Here is a 19091-nt window from a genome sequence, read left to right as displayed (position 1 = left end):
GAACAACAATGCAGTTGCTTTTTTGAGAATTACTGTAGCCAAGTCCCAACCTGGTAAGGAAGTGAGACTTAAATAATTCTACCGACTTTCCTTCCTAATTTACAGTTGTGCAGACATAAAAGGGGAACACGAGTGCCTACAATACTTCCAGGCAGTAGCGTTGTAACTGGCTGGTTCTGGTGTTGAGGTGAAGGCTTGGAGCTCAGCAATCCAGGCCTTGCCGGGCATTGGACAAAGTCCACTCCCTGGGAAATGTCTGCTCCCCGTGCCATGAAATGAAGCCGTTGGCCATTCCAACAGCCACCATCCCTCAGGACACCGAGGGCCTCGCGCACCGGGCTGGCACCGTGTGATCGAGGCTGACAAACCATGCTCTGAGGGGCCCTGCAGGCCAACACCAGGGCCGCCGTCTTTGAGAGACGCCCCTCGACGCCCGGTGTCTTTTGGGAACGCCACCTTGCCCTTCCACACCCTCAGCGGGCAGCCTGTCCCGGGCCAGCCGCCACCACCTCGGGACCTTTCTCACGCCCTGCGCCGGGCCCGGAGGCCTGTTGCGCTGTGACCCCACGGTGGGCTTTGCCCGACACAGCCCCAGACAGGCTTCCCCGAAGCCCCCCCAGCCTCCCGCTCTCCCCAGGGCCCGGCTCGCCCCGGGACCCCTCCGGCCATCCCTCAGGGCTCACTGCTACCCTCAGCCGCAGGGACCCCCGCGCCCTCCCTTTGGTACCGCCCGCAACCGCCCCCCCCCACCACAGCGCCCTCCTTGGTACGCCCCGCCCCCCGCGCTGCCGTCCCGCCCCCCCAGCAGGGGGCGCCGAGGGCGGTGCCCACCCCGGGCCGGGGCGACAGCGCGGCGGCACTTCCGGTTGGCGGCGGGAGCGGGAGAGGGGTCGAGGGGAGTCGGGCCGCGCCGCGCCGCGATGGCGCTGGACGTGCGGCGCCTGGAGGCGCTGAGCCTGCAGGAGCTCAGCGCGCTGCTGGACGACGAGGAGCAGCTGCAGGACATGGCCCGCGAGATGGAAGAGGTGAGGAGCGACCGCGCAGCCCCGCGCCCGGGCCGGGGCCTCCCCCCGGGCCGCCTCCCCTCCCCCCCCCCCGCCCAGCCCGCCGGGGCGCCGCCCGCGGGGCCCGGGGCTGGCCGTCCCGCCGCCTCCCTCACCGCTTGCCGTGCGGGGGGTGTTAGTGACCGCCTCCCCGCCACCCCCGGCGCAGGTGACTCCCTCCTGACGGCCCTGCCCGGCGGTCGCGGCTCCGCCATGCAGCGGCCGGTAAATGGGGAGCCCCGGTGCTGCGGGGAGCGCTGCCTGCCCCGCTCCGCCCCCCCCTCCCTCCCGGCCTTTTGTTTGCTGGCCCTCGGTGAGGGGGGGTCTGTGCCCGGGCACTTCTCCCGAGCGCCGGGTGCCGGAGGAGGGGGGCCGAGGGCCCGCCGTGCTGAAAATGCTCGGTTTGTCCTAAATTAGGAGACAGTGACGGGGACCGGAGGTGGGATCAGTTTTTCCGTTAATACAGCCCTTGTTTTGTGCCTTGGCCGCGATGAAGGATTTTGTCAGGGTGAAGTCGGTCCTATTTGTGGTCTCGATCTCAGCGAAACTTTAATTCAAAACAATATGAAAGAGATTTCTGTGTGCCCGAGTTGGTATGCTGGGCGCGGTGAGGGCTGTCAGGCTTTCTGGTGCTTTTTTTTGCCTGTTTGAAACGTCTTTGTCAGTGTATTAGACTCTTAAGCCGTGCTTTCGGATCTGTGTTTGTTAAAACAAAATAGAAGCCTGTTTTTTTCCTGCTGCTGTGCTTGTCTTCTACTGGTTTCTCTATATGCCCGTGGTTCCTGTGTATCACAGGTCTGATACGAAACGTGTCCAGGTTTATTTGACCATAAATGCTCCGAAAAGACTCTGACTGTATAGTCAGCTAAAAACAAATAAAATTAAACCATTTATATGAAAACTTTAAAGACATGTGCTGTGCTTCTTTGGGTCTTGTATTTATTTGTTTTGTTTTAAACTAGAGAACAAAAGCCTCAAGGGAAAAAAATAAAGTGGCGATATATTCTTGAGAAAGACGCTTAGTTTATTAAGTAAAATCAATTATAATTGCTTCCCCTGAAACTAAGATTCCTGCCCTTTTGGTACTTCTGAGGAAATTGTTCTGGATCACCTCAAGTACAACAGATGAAGAGGCCCACTGAAGGTTGAGGCCGAGATAATAAGGTGTCCTCGGGAATTTACTTGCTGTGTTATGCAGCAGTTAGTATTTTGAACTTTGCGTAAATAGATTTGCAAGAGAGGGACAGGCATAATAGCTTTTTGTATGAGCTTGTATTTTGAGAACTTAAACTGCTGAAGAAACAGATACTGCTGTAATAAGTAAAACATGCAGAGATCTTAGAGGCACTGTGGTTTATTGGGTGGGCAGGAGTACCCTTCTATATCAAGTCTAAATATTTAAGCCCATTATAATCAGTTGACTTTCCTTAACTTTGTAAAGATATAAATGGGTGCAGTATTGCTGGTTTCAGCGTGACCTCTGACAAGGTACATCAGCAGAAGGCCTGGCCCAGTGGACTGGTGGGTTTTTTTTTTTAAATTTATTTGTCAATACATACTTAAGACTGTAGGTCAGAAGTGACAGAAAACCTCATGACCGTAGTAGAAAAGATTCTCTCTCACTGCAATATTAGACCTTATTCTCAATTTGACCCTCTGGTTTTCCTCTTTTGTTGGCAACAGAAGGCTTTTAAATTGTAGAGTAAAGTTCTCCAGGCCTGAGGGAATATTTTGTGGTGTTTGGAAAGTGTGGCTCGGTTTGAAGGTATTCAAGCTGTGTGGAAATAGGGCTATACTACTGTCTGGTATAATCCTCTTTTATTGTGTGTGGAGGCTTTTACTAGAGTCTGTTCAACTAGAAATGCATTTACCCATCTTGGAAGGAATTGGCTGTGCTCAAATACTTCTTCTTTCTGTTTCTGCCTTCACTGAATTGTTTACTGCTTGAGTTTGTGCAACTGCGTCCTGATTTTTCACTGTGAAGTATGTGGCAGGAAGAGGGAGAGAGGGAAATCCTGAACATTAAGGAGGAACCCAGATGACTTCACTGCTACGTGTGTAGGTATTCGGTTGTCCGTCCATACATATCTAGGTTGTAGCATTATTCCAAAGTCCTCAGATGTGTAATTTCATTGTGGTATGCCAATTATATCATGGTTCCTGAGTCACTTCTCTGAGGTCACTTGTATTTTCAGCAGCAAAGCTGACTAAAGCTGATTATTCCGTAATTGAAAAAACCTTTGTTCGCCTTGTTGCAAGGGAAACCCATCTCAAAAACCAATGTTTTGTTCACAAAGAGGAGGATTTGGAAAACCACTTGGCTTTCTTGCTAATAGCTAAAAATAGGCATCTTCCAGTCTTAAAGGGAATTCCTGTGCAGCATTTGAGCAGGATTTGTATATGTCATTGGGGGGGGTGGGTGTGTGTGTATATATATGTGTGTGTGTGTGCGTGCTCACGTGCACATTCATATTTCACTGGGGTAATGTGCATGTACAGTGTCCTTCACATTGTATCACCTGGTATGTGACAATGTAGAATCAAAGATCTAAGCTGCTGCTTTTTCTGTCTGTAAGGTTGTTTTTGAAGCCCTTAGGCTTTTAGCACTCAAACAATGAACATCTTGTCTGTTAGAAAGAGGAAGGAAGCCAATTGTCTGGTACTCCTAGTCTTTCAAAATTGAGTTTTGTGGGTTTTTTTGTGAGTTTTTTTTAATAATCCTTTCAGGTTAATCTCTGTGGTACTTGTACAGTATTCATCGTTATGAAATAAAAGTAGACTGTTTCTAAAACTCAGTCTTAATGTGATAACTCTGAACAGCATAGATGAGAGAATTTGTGACCTGACTTGATGAATTTCTCCTGTGAAAAGGAGTTTTCTTCTTACCTACTAGAACATCACTTTAGAAACAGTGCAAGATTGTGTAGCTGACTACTGAAGTTCTGCTGCCAAAACTTATTTGCGCTTGAAGACCTTAATTATATGAAGTCAAGAAGTCAGCGATGTATTGCCTTCCTCTCATTCCAGGATTTCAGAGTACACTGGCAAGCACAGAAGGGGTTTTCAAGCATAGTCCTTTTCCCAAAAGCCATTTGAAAAGATCGGGCAGTGCAGAAAGTCCTGTTAAAACTATGCGAACGCATGCCCAGATTTCTTGGATTCCCACTCCTGTCCTAAAACCACATTGTGCAAGTGGTTATGTTCTTGTTTGCCAAACATGAAATTTAGTTACAAAGTTAAGAATTAAACTTGGTGACAACTATAGATTTTTCTCTTCCAGCTAAGCATCAAATGAGTGACCTGCCTGTGTCTGATGAGTGCAAATTGCAGTTCTGGGTGTCTCTTTCCTCTGGAGTAAACGTTTAGGGATTGCAACTTTTAAAGCTAGTACTTATGTAATCAGAAGACCTAAATTTAGCAAGTCTAATTACTTTGGAATACATATTAATATTTATTACTAAACAGATGTTGTTAGGTGTATTATCATTCACCAGTATGTATAAAAAGCACTCTTAAATCTTCTTTGTAAAAGAAGTCTCTATTCTCCTACTCTGCACCTGTCAGCTCCTGTTTCAGGGGTTAATTTGACACTCCAAATGTGCATTGTTATACTTCCGCAGTGTGACTGCATATTTTACTTCTAGTTTACAAGTATGTGTAAGTGAAAGAGAATGTGGGAATAATAAAGACTAGAGCAAGACCAGAGAAACCTAAAACTAACATGGATGCATGCTATGTATAAAGCAATTAAAATGGTGCCACTTAAAACTTTTTATTTATAGCTCCTTAAGAGACTTTTTCGTGAAAGTACTGGGAGACTACTTGTTGTGGTGCTTGCCAAAGCAAGCTTATAATTATAGCACCACTTCATGGACTTTGTGGGTAGGTGGGATTTCAGTCACTCAGACTGCATCACAGGAGGCAGCTGGTCTGGAATTGTTCTTCTGGGAACGTGCTTTTGGAAGAACAGGAGTGATGCACAAATACCTCCTGCTGCAGACCGTTATTTTGGGGTAAATGATAAACAGTAAAAACGTTGCTAAGCTAGTACTAGCTTCTGTTTTATTTTTATCCAGCATTTTTCTTCCTTTTTTTAAAAGTGGCATGAAACAAAGCTGCAATTGATGAAAGCAGTAGCGTCTCAATTCCCAAAACAGTTGCTGCTGCCTGTTCTTGGAAGTGCTTCATTAAATAAATCCTTGAGTAAAATTATTCAAATTATTTCTGTTAAACTCATATTTTAAGCATCTTAAGTTTTGAAGTGCTGTACAAACCACAATTTTTGTCTCTAATAACCTCTTTGTGTCCATGGCTTCATTTTCTTGCAGCGTGCACAGTTTGGTTTGAGTAGTGGTGAACTATCCTTCTGCCATTAAAATCCTTTTATGAGCAGCTCAGTCTTGCCCAATTTGTCCAATTCAGAATTCATAGTGAGAGCTTAGCAGTTAAAAAAAAGCTTGTGTTCTCTTTAATACTGTCCTGTCTGGTTATGTCTTGTGATTCTGACTGATAGTTTTCATCTGTTTTCACATTAGTGTTTCCTGCCTGTTGAAGTGCTCATGACCTCAATAGTCTTGTTAGCAATTCTGCTAGTTGCATGCTGTTTGCTTATTTTTCTTAATTACTTTTTGTCGTTGCACTTCCGGGAGGCAGGTGAACATCTGATGCAGTAGCAGTTCCCTGCTAATACACCTTTTTGTCACACAACATGTCCGACAACAAAATAACTTCTGTTGGACTTATTTCTTGCTTGGCTATTGTCTTGGGTGTGTGGAAAGCTGAAAATGGATGCTGAAAGCATGCTTTGTGCTGCATTGATAATCTTAATAGACTGGTGATGCTGTACTGTATCTTTGACCCTTGGATGATTTTGCAACTTTTTTTTTTCTTTTGAATTAGTCAACGTTTTTTGAAAGTTTTTCTATAGGGCTTTTTAGGCTAACTTCACAGTGTTTGCTTTTCTGATTCTGTGAATTAACTTCTAAATGCAGTGGAACAGTTGCAGAAAGGCTTATTACACAGACCTTAACATCAGTACCAGAGATTATTCTGGTTTGTAAAATCATGACTGTCTTCAAGTTGCATTGTGTTGGGATTACATTTGTTCTGTTTGTTGTGAAATAGAATTTACTCATTCCACAGACTTCAAGCTTTCTTCAGTGACATGCAGCATTTAAATGTCCTGAACAGGTAGATGGGTCTTTACCAGCTCAAGTTTCATTAAATGTCACTTGTAAGTTTACCTTGTATTTGAGGAGCTGGCTCTTCCTGTTGGTTTTGAATAAGACTCGATTTGAGTTTCTCATCTCTACAACTGTCCACTTTTTAAAGACATTTGACACAGACTAATGCTAGAAGTAGAGACTTCAAAACTGACTCTTGAATGGATCATTAAATGTTAATCATGTTTATTGTTCAACTTCTGTAGGAAAAATGTGCCCTTCTTAGAAGTGGAAAAAGTTGAGTCATAATGTCTTGTATAATTTCAAGCATGGTAACTTTGAGTGTGATTACGGATACCTTAACTTTTTTTCAGTTTTAAACTGAGTATTTTTAAGACTTCTGCTTAAGTTAGAGTAGTCCATAATTGCTAGATATCAGATACCAAGGACAGGAAAGGATGTCACTCTGTGTTAGATGTATGTAGGTCATAGTACTGATTTTTTAAGTGTTATTCTTACAAGGCAAGTACATCATGTCATGCTGATATTTATTAATCTTCACACATTTGAAATTATTTAAAAGTAAAGTTATTCAGAAAATCATTGTAGAAAGTGAGGCATTGGTTTCCTCCTTACCCTCCCTAGTCCTGTTGAGAGATGTTACGATACTTGAGGCAGGAGAATTACTTAAAAGTAACTTACTTAAGGAAACTTTCTGTTATTCTGTCTGTTTACCTGGAGTTCTTGCTTCCCCTCTTTATGATATAATAATTTCAGTAAAAGGTTCCTTTTTGTGGGATTTGTGCTCTTGAAAAGTTTATAGGTTTGTGTCCACTGTTTTTTTTCTCTCTAGAGGATCTTTCTTCATTCTGAAGAAAGATCAAAGTTCACCCATAAAACTGGTCTTGCCAGACTGACTGCGCAGCTGCTTTGAAATGAGAATATCAGCCTTACAAGCAGTGAAAATACAATCACCAGATCAAACTGAAGTCTCTTGAAGGAAGTCATTTGCTCATTAAAGTGGTGAAAGAGGAGAGGCATCAGAAATGATGAATCGTTTTGCATGCAGTTGTCGTTGATTGGCAGTTCAGAGGACAGCTGGTTAATAAAACTTGTGGTGATGGCAGGTGATCTGGTAAGAAGCTAAATGCCAGTAATTGAGCTGTTAAATCATGTGTATTTTAGTTCCCTTCCTAATAGTTAGAAACAATGTAAAATAGGGGGACTTAGGCTTTCCGAAAGCAACAGTCTTAACAGCATTGGATCACAGGAGAAGAAACAAATGGAAGCAGCCAGTTTAATTTAAATTTTTTTTGCATTGGATTCAAAAGTGAGAAGAGGGGATTTTCTTTTTATTCTTGGAAAGGTTTCAAGTTGAACACAAGCATAGGGCTGGAAGCTGGTTTAGGGTTCACATGAGAATCTCAAGAAGACAAAATAGTATCACAAGTACCATTTATCTGATTTTCACAATTTGGAATAGAATTTTATTTTGATTGATGTAGAATTTAGGACTCGGCATTATCCTTGACTTGATTTTTTAAAAAAGTGGTTTACAGAGTGCAAGAGTATTTGAAGAGCAATATCGGGGCCAAAGATAAGTTTAAGAAACACTGAGACAATTTTGAATTTAGAAGATTAAAGCAATGTACAAATATTTCAAAAGGAAGTAATTGCTTTTGAAGATACTGTTGCTACACTTGCAAAATATTTTCACCTGATGCACCTAGTCATGTGCTCAGACTGCCAAGAACACCTGAATTCTGATCCTGTCCTTTTCTGGGGATTTTAAATAGCTCATTTGGGTTTCCCCTTTTCCTGTTTCTGAGGTGTGGCTCTCCTATATCCATCCATGAGTGTGAAAGGAAGAAATTCAGTGCAGCTGTCTGTAAATAAGATCTGTTATAGCTGAACAGGGATGATGTGAGCTAGAAGTGGTATAATAATGTAGGAGGTCACAAACAGTGTACCAAATATTTCGCTGATTTTGAAGGCAGCTTAATAGAATCAGTCAGTTTCGCGATGGGAAAGCTGTCCCACTTGTTGATTCAGACTGAAGATCTGAAGTCAGATCCCTTGCCCCCCCCCCCCCTTGATGTCTGAATATTTTAATGAATCTAATGAGACTGTCTTGATAAAATCGCGTGCATGTATGTGTATGAGCAAACTCGGAATCTTGTCGAATCTTGGTTTTCTGACAATTGTCATTTGTTCTTCAGGAACAATGTCTTTGGGCTAGCATATGTTAAGCAAAAGGATTAAACTGAAAAACAAGCTTTTGGCATTAATCCAGGATTGATTTGACATAGTTGGGGAAGAATATTCTGGAGAGGGCACTGTAATGATGCAGTCTTAAGTTTTTGCATTTTGATGAGATAAAGGATGACATTCCTCTGCAGTCTTGTTGTGTGGATGTTGCTGGGATTCAAAGATATATATATTTTTTTTTAAGAGCAACTGTTGCTTTATCTGTCAATGTTCATTATGGGGGAATGGTAAGGGTGGTGCATGAGGAGGCAATGAAGCAGCATCTACATTAAATACTGGGTAAAAGTTTATTAAAAACACCTCAGGTAGCAGGGCATGAATGTAAAACTGATCTCACAAAGCTATGACAGACAGCGTGTCAGACCTCACAGAAATTTGACAAGAATTAGAAGAAACTTGGGTGACATAACCGGCACTCCTCTGCCACTTAGCAGAAATGTCTAAACGAGCACCTAGAGACTGGTTTCTACAGAGTAGCGACTGCCATACCGCTGAGGTGAGACCTGCCTCTTGCAGGCAATACAGCGCAGCAGGAACCCAGTTCCTCTTCTGATCGGCAAAAGCAATTCCGCTTGGAGGAGCATTTATGGGCACCTCTGCCCCCCTCAAAAGAGGGGGGGGTCCTTAGGAGTCTGTGCTCACAACAAAAACTCTTCAAGTAATTATGGTTTCCAGCTTGGAGAAGAAAACTGTTTAATGAGCTCTCTGCTGCATGTGGAAAAAAATGTGCAGGAAAGTGACTTCTGATCAGTATTAATTCCTGTTCAGAAAGTGATTCAGTCACAGGTGCTCATAGCTGAAAGAGGAGATTCTTATTCTCAGGGCAATTCCTCTGAAAGGTCTTTCCCCCATGAGCTTCAACAGTCCCTTGTCGTTTTAGATGATTTCGACATGCTGTTTGCAGCATAGACCTTCTTATTCCTTCTAGATGATATGCTAGTAAAATAGTATATTAGTAGAACAGTAAAAATACAGTTTGTGAGAAAGGATTTTGTGTAGCAGAAAAAAGAGATCATGAGAAGAGAGCACAATAGCTGAAGCTGACCGTACCCATGAAAACAGTAGACGTTCCCACTGTTCATTAAAAAATCCAAAACTATTGTTATTAGTTGCAGGTCCAATACCATAGAACTAATTTTTACAAAGAGCTTTTGTTGTTTATTTAGAAGTTTGTAAATTCTTACATTGTCTAAATAAGTTAGTCTTGCTTGATTTTTTCACTGTCATTTCACACACTTTTTTTTTTTCCAGGCCCAAAATGTTCAACACAGCAAGGACATGACTCTTGCCAGCAACCGCAGTCTGGCAGAAGGCAATCTTTTGTACCAGCCAAAGTTGGAGTCTTTGAAATCAAATTTGACTGAAAAATATCGAGAGCTGCAAGTTCTTTTTGAAGCATACCAGATAAAGAAAACAAAACTAGGTAACATTTTCTGTTGATGATTGATTTGCTGTTTTCTAAGTGAGTGTAAATCTGTTGCACATTTTTTGTTTTGGTGTCTCATTTTTAGCTGTGTGAATTAAGGTACAAAATGAAATGTCATTCTCATCTAGTTCTGAAAGAGATCATGCTTCTAATGATTTATTAAGTATCTGCTACACCTAGTAACAGATACTGTACACTCTATTACTGTGTGGTTACCTACCTGTTGTTGACCTACTGTTCTCTAAATGATCAAATTTGTTTACCTTGCTAAAAAGGCAAAACATAATTTGAATTTTCAGTGATTAATCATAAATCAAATGAATATTACATTTAGTGTTCTCATTTCATACTGAATTATGAAGTATTGTATGTCTGATACTGCACTTGAAGTGCTTTGTCTTTTTCAATATTATAAATATATCATTGTAATTAAATTTCAGCTTTTAGCACTCTGTCAGTATTCCTAAACTACTTAATATATTTTCTTACTCTAGATCATCCTGTCTAGAACAATGGAGAATGCTAGTTGTACGCATGTACCTTAGAAATTTTTATGCTTGCTGAGGCTGTATAGCTCCAGTTAGAAGTCACTTAGAGCCAGCTGTCATTTACTGTTCTTTTTGTGCCATTACAGACAGACAATCCAGTAGTGCTTCGTTGGAGACTCTGCTAGCGCTGCTTCAGACAGAGGGGGCTAAGATTGAGGAAGACACAGAGGTAATGACAGTGCACTTCAGTTCTGCCAATTATACCCATTGCTGAACACTTTGAATGTACATAGCTGCAGTATAGCGTTGAGCACGTAATGGACTAACGGGATGTTTTTAAGAATATGATCCGGTCTTTGCTTGGAACTTCAGTGAACAGTCATTAGGTTTCAGTGAGAATTTTTTTTCTAATCCAAGTAGTTTTTTCACTCTTAACATCTTTGAAGTTTGAGAGAGAAAATCTTCTTTTTCGGAAGAGAAAGCCAAACCCTCTTAGTTCTTGGCATTGCCTTCAAACTCATAGTGTATAAACATGGAATTATTTTTTAATGGTGTTTGCCTGGTATATTTATTAATCCATTGAAATGTCAGTTAGTAACCTAATGAAAAACTGCACTATTCTCCAGCATTTCTGGTGAAATATTCCATTATGATTTCAATGTATCTAAGTGCCAGTAGTCACCCCCTTGCTGTGATACAAGTGCTTGAAGGGTGGTCTGTTTTCAGAAAAATGAAGGTGTTTGATTTTTGTTTGCTGGTTTGCCTGTAGGACGTTCTCTATAGCTACACAGCATGTTAGCATCAGGGGAAAAACCTGCTTATTGGCCCTGAGTTGTGATCACAAAAAGATATTCCCAGGACAAGTTGGATTTTGTGATGACATGTATAGTCACCTCTCTTAATTATTGAATATCATTTACCTAAAGCTACAAGTAAGCATGAGTATTAAACCTGGCTTAGCAATAATCCGCCTCTCTGTACTGAGGCTTGCAGAGTTCTCAGTGTTTCTGTTGGCATTGGAAGCAGTACTGAGCTGTAATTCAGCTTAGCTGGCAATCTGGAAAGCTGTTGGACTTGATTTGTTCCCGTCTCCGATGATCAGGGGAACATTCAGAGCTAGATTCAGATGTTCTTACTGCTGTTGCTTCAGTATAAATTTAAACTCCCAATGCTTCTGAGTAATAACTAATTCAAAATTCTGCTCAGAATTCTTAGTATGCCAGTCACCTTCCATATGCAAGCTGGAAAATAACAGGCAAAATTATGCTATTTTTAGGATATAAGCCATTTAGATTCTCTTGCAGTATGCCATTTTCTAAGAGACTGTTCCATATTTGACAGAATATGGCAGAAAAATTTCTTGATGGTGAAATACCACTGGATTCCTTCATTGATGAGTACCAGAGCAAGCGTAAACTGGCTCACCTGCGACGTGTAAAAATTGAGAAGCTCCAAGAAATGGTGCTGAAGGGACAGAGACTTCCACAGGTTCAGCCGCAGACTCAGCCGAGAGCACCTGAGACACCACCAGCACCTCAAGATTCCTACACTTCGGATGCAAACACTCCTCCTTCAGTTGTGCCCCGACGAATACCACCCCCTCCACCTTCAGTCCCAGCAGGACGCTTTCCTACTCCGTTTACTGCAGCCATGAGTTCAGGACAAGCTCTTTCTTATCCAGGTGCTCCATATCCTCCTCTCCCACCTCGACCAGGAGTTCAGTCTGCAAGTCAAATGCCACAGCCAGGATACCCTTCTCAGTTTGCACCACAGTACCCTCCAGCTCTTCCCCAAAGACCACCTCGCCTTCCACCACATCCTGGCTTTATCCTCCAGTGAATATTTTGGTGCGCCTAACTTATGTATTGGTGCTTATATTTCCTTTTTCTCCCCATCAGAGACTTGATGTAGGCAATGGAAAGCCTCTGTTTTTTGCACAATGGAGTACAAAATTTGAGCTGTGGCACAGAGGTTTGCAGTTGTGTTTGGTAAATGTGATTATTTTTTTTTCAAATATCAGTGACAACAAGGTTTTTCTAGGAAGGTGATAGGGTCTAAATTTTGTAAATCCATCAAATCATGAAACAACGTACAGTGGATTTCCTGATATTACAAATCGAATCACGCTCTGAATTCTTTAGTGATGGTAAATCAGCATCCTCTTCTGATGTATTCCTGTTGCAGCTGGATGTATGTGTGGCAAACTGGGAGCTATTTGTCTCTCTAAAGAATTCTCTATCAGTGCCAGTGTTTGGATAGTAACAACCATATATGAATACTGGGCGAAGAGTTGCAATGGACCGTGTCAGCATCCTTTGCAGTGTACCCAGACAACAGCATTTGTGGCCAGGTGCACAACATTTTCAGAGCTCACTGAGCTGAAACTCTTGTCAGAGAATGTTCTGTGGTTTTTAGACTGTAAAAGTTATAGGAGTTTCATTTCTACATTTCAGTTGTTTCCTTAGACTCTCATAATAAAAGTGCACACTCCTCCCACTCCTAAATAGTTTGATATCCTGAAAGCCCTGGTCTCTTGAAATTAAACTAAACTGTTTGTAGAGCCAGTTTGGAGTTTTATAGAAACTTTACGAGGCATTTTTATTTACTTGCCTATTAAGACTCTTTCTTACAGATTTTTTGTTTGTTTTTGGTGTTTTTTTCTTCTCCACACCTTGGATACCGAGGTGGTATTTTACACAGGTGCTTAGCTTTTGATATCATGTGATTCCAGGAATCTAGGCAGGGTATTTTCTTAATCAAATGCTGGGTTTTCATGTCATGTGATTGCCCACTTGAAGCTCCGCAATTTCATTTTATCCCTCAAACTCAGCCTCTCGCTTGGCAGAACTGTTTTTAACTTTCCCATTTCCTTTAGTTTTGCAGTTTCTGGCATGTGTATCTATCTGGAATTTGCTATTAACATTTCTCTGCAAGCAGGCAAAACAGAAAAGCTTTCTGAACTCCATGGTGGCTGTTTGCGTCTTATATAACCCATTCTTGACTTCTTATGCCACTGGAGGGGGAGCTCAGATTTCATTCTCAATTGGACTCTTGAAGCCTAAGATGCAGACACAGGCTGATATTTTAATCAGTTATTGGGAGAGGCAAATCTTAACACTTGTTGCCTGTGCAGAATGTGTCCATAAATTCATTATCAGTTTCTCACATCCACAAACAACTTTCAACTAATGCATGGTAATTTAAGGATCTCACAGTCCGAGTCTGTCATAGGCCTTGCATTTCAAAACACTTCCATATCATTATCCTGGAATGCACTACATTGTTTGTAAGGCTGTACTACAAACAGCATCAGTCGAAATAGAATATCTTTTTTTTTTTTTTCATGTAAGGCCCTTGACTGTCCCTTAATCATTTCCTCTGGAGTGTGGTGGTTGCTAGCAAATACTAATCTGAAATTAAGCTCATAACAGGAAGCTCTCTGTTCTGGAAATACGGTTATTTGGCTTGTTTTGCCTTCTAAAGACAAAGGGCAGAAGGTTGGTCAGTGTTACTGTCATCTGAACCAATTCCCCAGTGTAAGTCTGGAAAGTTTCTATAAATGGGCGATTTTGTGAAGCAATGTGCATTGGATTTGTTTGCAAAGTGTGTTTTTTCTGTAATCTAGTGATGGTACAGGATGTGTTTCGGTTTTTTTTTTTTAAATAGTGTAATATCTTTCCTTGGTAGTATTTTCTCACTGAAGCTTTGTATAAGCATGGTTAATTATGACTCATTTCAAAGTAATTTTGTGCTATTAGTGCTGGTATTTGGATGGCAACTGTTGTATCTGAATGCTAAATGTAAGGCTGCTGTAGAAATGATTTGTGTCCTAGAAAGAATTAAGGTGGGTGGGGGTTACCAGGGTGGTGACCGAGTACAGAAATACGTACTTTGAGCCTGCTACACAAAAACTCTAAAACACTCTCAAATCAGTTTTGCTAACATTTAATAAAAACAACCAGGTATATTTTACACTTATCAAGTGCCAACTTTTTTTCCGAGGGCTGAAAATCCTCAGAAGTGATGGAGGTGATAGATAAGTGTATTTTGAATTTGCACTGCATTTTATGTATCTTAACTTTATTGGTGGTAGTAGTTAAAAAATATTTTTACTACTTGTTAAATTTTCTGTCTTTTGGTAACTTTTGTGATAATATGACCTTTCAGGGATACTTCATTTAAAAACAAACTCTTGTGCAAACTAAATACAGACAAAGCTAATGCAATTTTTCTGTCTGAAAGCAAAACAATGCATTATTGCATATGCATGTGGCTGATGTGCCTTAGGATCACTACTTGTGATTGTAATACTAAGATATTACTATTTTTATCATTTGAATGGCCATTGCTTAACTCTAATTTAAGGGCTCTTCAAGAGCACTTTCTTTTACAGAAAAACTCACCCTCATACTTCAGAAAAAACAAAGGCTGTATCTTCTATTTGTAAGCTTGTAGTTGCCTTCACTGATGGATCAGTTTGAACACAGATAATGTAACTAATGTGATGTTTCAGTTATAGCAATCTCATAACTGAAATCCAGCTGCTCATGGAAGACATTTTGCCATTAATTGTGTGTGTGTGCACACAAACTGTAAATATACTTGACTGATGGTAATGTTTAAGAGTAAAGGAGGAACATGACTGTGGAAAGCTGTTTAAATCCTTTCAGAAGCAAGTGTTACGAAACACTAACCTGAATGAGTCGGGCAAGTGATGTGTCAGTGCTTTCGACCTGTTGCCCTTGGACAGCTTCTCCTGTTCTATTACAGCTAATAAATAAATTCTGCTAAGGCTAGGATGTTTAGAATCATACTAATTTGCACTGTTTATAAGATAGTGAGATTAAAATGCCATAGGCAAGCTGAGATTTGGGAGGGGGTGGCTCAGTATGCTTGCCAAAATATATATATATATTATTATGTTGTCTTGAGGATTTTTAATGTCTGCAAATAACACATACTTCCCCAAAGCAATTGGAGTAGAGAATAATCTTTTAAATATCATGTGTCACACAGCTTTAGAGTGTTGGTAGTGTTGAAATGCTCTCTTTGGATGGCATTACATTTGCTGGTCTTTTGTATGCAGTTTTGTAATTTATGAATAATTCAGTTGTATGCAGTTAGGCTGGTTGATTGATCAGCATTGAATGGTACAAACTCAAGGATGAGTTTTACTGTGCTTCAGTGCTGTCTCCTAGAGGAAGCGGAGTTGGTTGTTCTAGCACAGCTGATCCACACAGGTCACCTTGGTACCAGTGACCCTGGAGGGACTATATAGAATATAAGCTTTCACGTGATGCCAGAAGGCAGAGCCCTGGGCACAGTCTGGTCATGAGTAACCGTTCTGTTTGGTGCCCCAACTTCTACAACCTCAGTTTCGACCTCTTGGGACTTCTCTGCCCTCTCAAACTGGAATAATGACTTAGATACAGAGCTCAATCAACAGTTCCCTTAGCCTGAATATAGAGCTACTTAGCAAGCACTGAGTTCTGAGGAGGTAGAGTCGTCCCGCACCTGAACAGTTCCTCTGTGTAATCCTGGACAGTCTAATAAAGAGGAAATTTTATATGCCTAGCACGTTGTGAAATGTACAGTGGATTTGTTTGCATAATAAGTCTTTCTGTAATCTACTGTGGTCTGATTTTAAATAAAATAGTGTATCTCTTGGTGTCATGTTCCTATTGTGGCTTCATTTAATCACGGTGGAGTTATGTTAATGTTCTTCAGTACTAATTGTGGTTTTTATGTAGCAACATAAAACCAGTTGTAGGTGAATGTAGGACATCAATTTGCAAGAAAATAACTTCAATTATTCATAGTAAATCTGTTGGCCATGTTTTTAGTGACTGGATATAGTGAGTCCATTTTGTATGTAGCTGATACAGGACAGGTACACTCAGAGTAGATTCTGCATGGTCATGGCAACAAGGTATGCGGGCTGTCTTGCCAGTAGAATCCTTTTGCTTTTGTTTTAGTTTCCTACAATTAGCTGGAATAGTGGAAATGTTCAGAATCTTCACTTGGAAAAGCTGAAGGAAAGGGGAGAGCTACTTTTATCTGTTAAAAGAGGAAAAACTTAGATTTTGGCCAAGACAAGTTAGGAGAAATGAGTCAACCATGGTTATGTAGGAATATGATATGAGTCAGAGGGCGGAAAAGACCTGATGTCATTTTCTGTGACATCTGTCACTTTAATAGCAATGTGAAATAGAAGTCCTACTGCAGAAAAACAATGTATGGAAGAGAATCCCTTTTTTTGATTGTTTCTTGATACATTCCCTTTGTGGTGGCTACAGAGATTTGATAACCTGCTGCTGATGCAGAAAGAGGAAACTACAGAGGGGGGAAGACTTGCTGTGCTGACTCAGTGCAGGTGGGCGAGGGAAGGGGATGGTGTTACATAAATCTGCGGTTCTTTAACTTGGCTCTTCTAAGGATTTTCAGCAACATCCATGTTTTGCAGCTTGAAGCACGTGCATACAAAGTTTCAAGAAGTGCCCGCTCCCAAACTGGGGTTCGGATGGCCCCTCGCCGCGGCTCACATGCACTGGGAGATCATTCTGGGTGGGATCATTCCCTGTGCAAAGGAGAGGTAACCCAGTATGGTCAGACCTTGCCAGGTGGGCGACTCACATGTCACCTGTGTAATGGATAACAAAAAAAGCAAAGTAACACAAAAAAGGCAAGTGGTGTGTCAGTGATGCACTGGCGGTATTTCATGTGGTCTTAAACTGTCCTGTCTCTTTGGAAGCTGACTTTGGAGGCTGTGCAAGCCTGAACAGATCCTTCAGTAGCACTTTTTCCTCTAATTTGAGTCCTCTTCTGGTTGCATATTAGTCAACCCTGATACAAGCCTCCTAAAGGTAGGTCTGTTCGCCTTTCCGAGACTTCATCACTAGAAAGAAGACATGTTGCTTTGAGTTCTTCTGAGAGATCTTTGTCTCAACTGAAGTTCTAGAGAAGCCTTACTGAGACTCTGGTGCCCCAGCTGATGTCTTGTCCCTAAAGCAGGCAGTCCCTGGGTAGCCTATGGTGGACTCTCAACCTCACCTGAAGCCAAATCTCTACTTTTCTCCCTACCTGCAGGACAAATCGTGAACTGCTGAAACTGGAAGACTTGCTAATGCATACCTTGAACCCTGGCTCCTGCTGTAAGCTAAAGGCTATCTTCTAGAACTACTTGTTACCTCCAACCTGTTCAAGTGCTTTTTCTGCGCTCTTGTAGGTGATTAATAGGAATTATTTTTTCCTTCAAAGCTAAAACTGTTTCCTCTCACCACCTAAGCTAATTCCATACCTTGCTACGAGCCCTTAAAGTTGCACATTATTCTAGCAACCACAGCTCAGGATGGACTAGTTTCTGAGAGATCCATTAGTCTTGAACGTAGTCAAGACTGTAGAGGATGGGAGGTGACAAAGTGGCTGCACTGGAAGGAGACTGCCTGGTTAAGGAGTAAATGCTGATTGTGGAGATGTAATGATGTCCTTTAGGGTGGTGTGTGTATTAGTTGTCTCACACTACCAGACATGATAGATGGTTTCTAAGGAGAATACATACCTCTTTGTGTTTTTCTGTTTTGATATAAATTTGCATACCTATGGGGCATTTGTTAAATGATTGTATTAGCTGATATTTCTCTATTTCCCCAGTCATTTTTATGATTAGGCTATTCAGGAGATACTGTCACTAGTAGTATTGGCCAGGTGCACGTAACTCATTTCTTACTCACCGCTACAGGCAGGTTAGATGCAGAAGGGAAATAAAATAAAAATGGGTGGCTGCTGTTCATGGCGTTAATTAAGGGCTCTTAAAAACATACTTTTACAAAAGCTTTTTTTACCTGACTTCCTAGAGCATGTAAAGGCAGTGTTTTCTATTTGTGTGCTTGATGTCAATGGACTTTTTTTCCCCAATGATCTGAGAGATGTTTGTGTTTTGTAAACTTTGCTCTCTATAGCAATGCTGTTACTGAACTTCAGCTGCTTTGTGTGCTTGTGTTCAAACTAATTTGTGGTAACTGGAGATTTGGCTGCTGCGGGAGCCCAACAGCGGGGAAAGGAGGGCTTTGATAACAGGCTGTTTGAAAGCTACTTCAAGACAAATAAATTGTACTGTACTAACCTCAGCGGAAGGGAGCAGAATGTAATATTTCACAACTTTCGCTTGGTTATTTTCCATTGCTTTTGTTACAGGTACCAAGTAAAATTTGTTCTCAGTAGCACATGAAGTTAAACATCTTCCTCTCTCCACAGATACAATAATGGTATTTAAAAGTCATTAGCAAATTGGATCCTGTACAGCAGGATGACTTGATGGAGTCTCAAAATAAACCTTTGCATATACAGTTTGCAATGGTGATTTTTTTTTTTTTTTTTTGTCTGCTACAAATAGCAAATACTTTCCAAAAAGCACAGGAGTTAAGAAAATCAGCCTGGACAGTAAGCTTAATTTTGGTATAAAAATTACTGTAGCACATAGGCTACACATTAAGTGGCCTTTGGAGCTTGTTTTCATTTTTGCTGATAATGTTTGAGAGCTTGTACATGCTGGCTGTTGTACCTGGAGCCTCTGTAAGTATCGATTTAAGTAAATGATAGTGAACCAGGAGTGGTATTGAAAAAGTTACATTTACCTGTAGCATTGTTCTTAAAGCCATGTTTTACTTTATTTTTTGAATTCTTTAAACTTCAAATATAGCTGTGA

At 41.2% G+C, this 19091-nt stretch overlaps 1 protein-coding gene across 2 annotated transcripts; it reads left to right on the top strand.

Annotated features, from left to right (window-relative positions):
- Positions 1-847: 847 nt before the first annotated feature.
- On the top strand, positions 848-16055 carry VPS37B (VPS37B subunit of ESCRT-I). Of its 2 annotated transcripts, none has more exons than XM_064466199.1 (4): positions 848-1025; positions 9725-9896; positions 10534-10616; positions 11729-16055. In XM_064466199.1, the coding sequence occupies exons 1-4, from the start codon at positions 921-923 to the stop codon at positions 12224-12226; spliced, it is 858 nt and encodes a 285-aa protein (XP_064322269.1). In that variant the 5' UTR covers positions 848-920; the 3' UTR covers positions 12227-16055. The 2 variants fall into 2 exon arrangements, with proteins under 2 accessions (XP_064322269.1, XP_064322271.1); XM_064466201.1 differs by lacking the exon at positions 848-1025 and adding an exon at positions 7311-7340.
- Positions 16056-19091: the final 3036 nt, after the last annotated feature.

Source organism: Phalacrocorax carbo, chromosome 15 (assembly GCF_963921805.1).
Source record: "Phalacrocorax carbo chromosome 15, bPhaCar2.1, whole genome shotgun sequence".
Lineage (NCBI taxonomy): Eukaryota > Metazoa > Chordata > Aves > Suliformes > Phalacrocoracidae > Phalacrocorax > Phalacrocorax carbo.
This window is presented reverse-complemented; position numbering and strand designations above follow the sequence as displayed.

Excerpts from the sequence above, each read along its gene's own strand:
- VPS37B (XM_064466199.1), top strand. The coding sequence starts at position 921 with ATGGCGCTGGACGTGCGGCGCCTGGAGGCGCTGAGCCTGCAGGAGCTC. Across the intron at positions 1,026-9,724 it reads TGGCCCGCGAGATGGAAGAG|GCCCAAAATGTTCAACACAG; the intron begins GTGAGGAGCGAC and ends TTTTTTTTCCAG. Across the intron at positions 9,897-10,533 it reads GATAAAGAAAACAAAACTAG|ACAGACAATCCAGTAGTGCT; the intron begins GTAACATTTTCT and ends GTGCCATTACAG.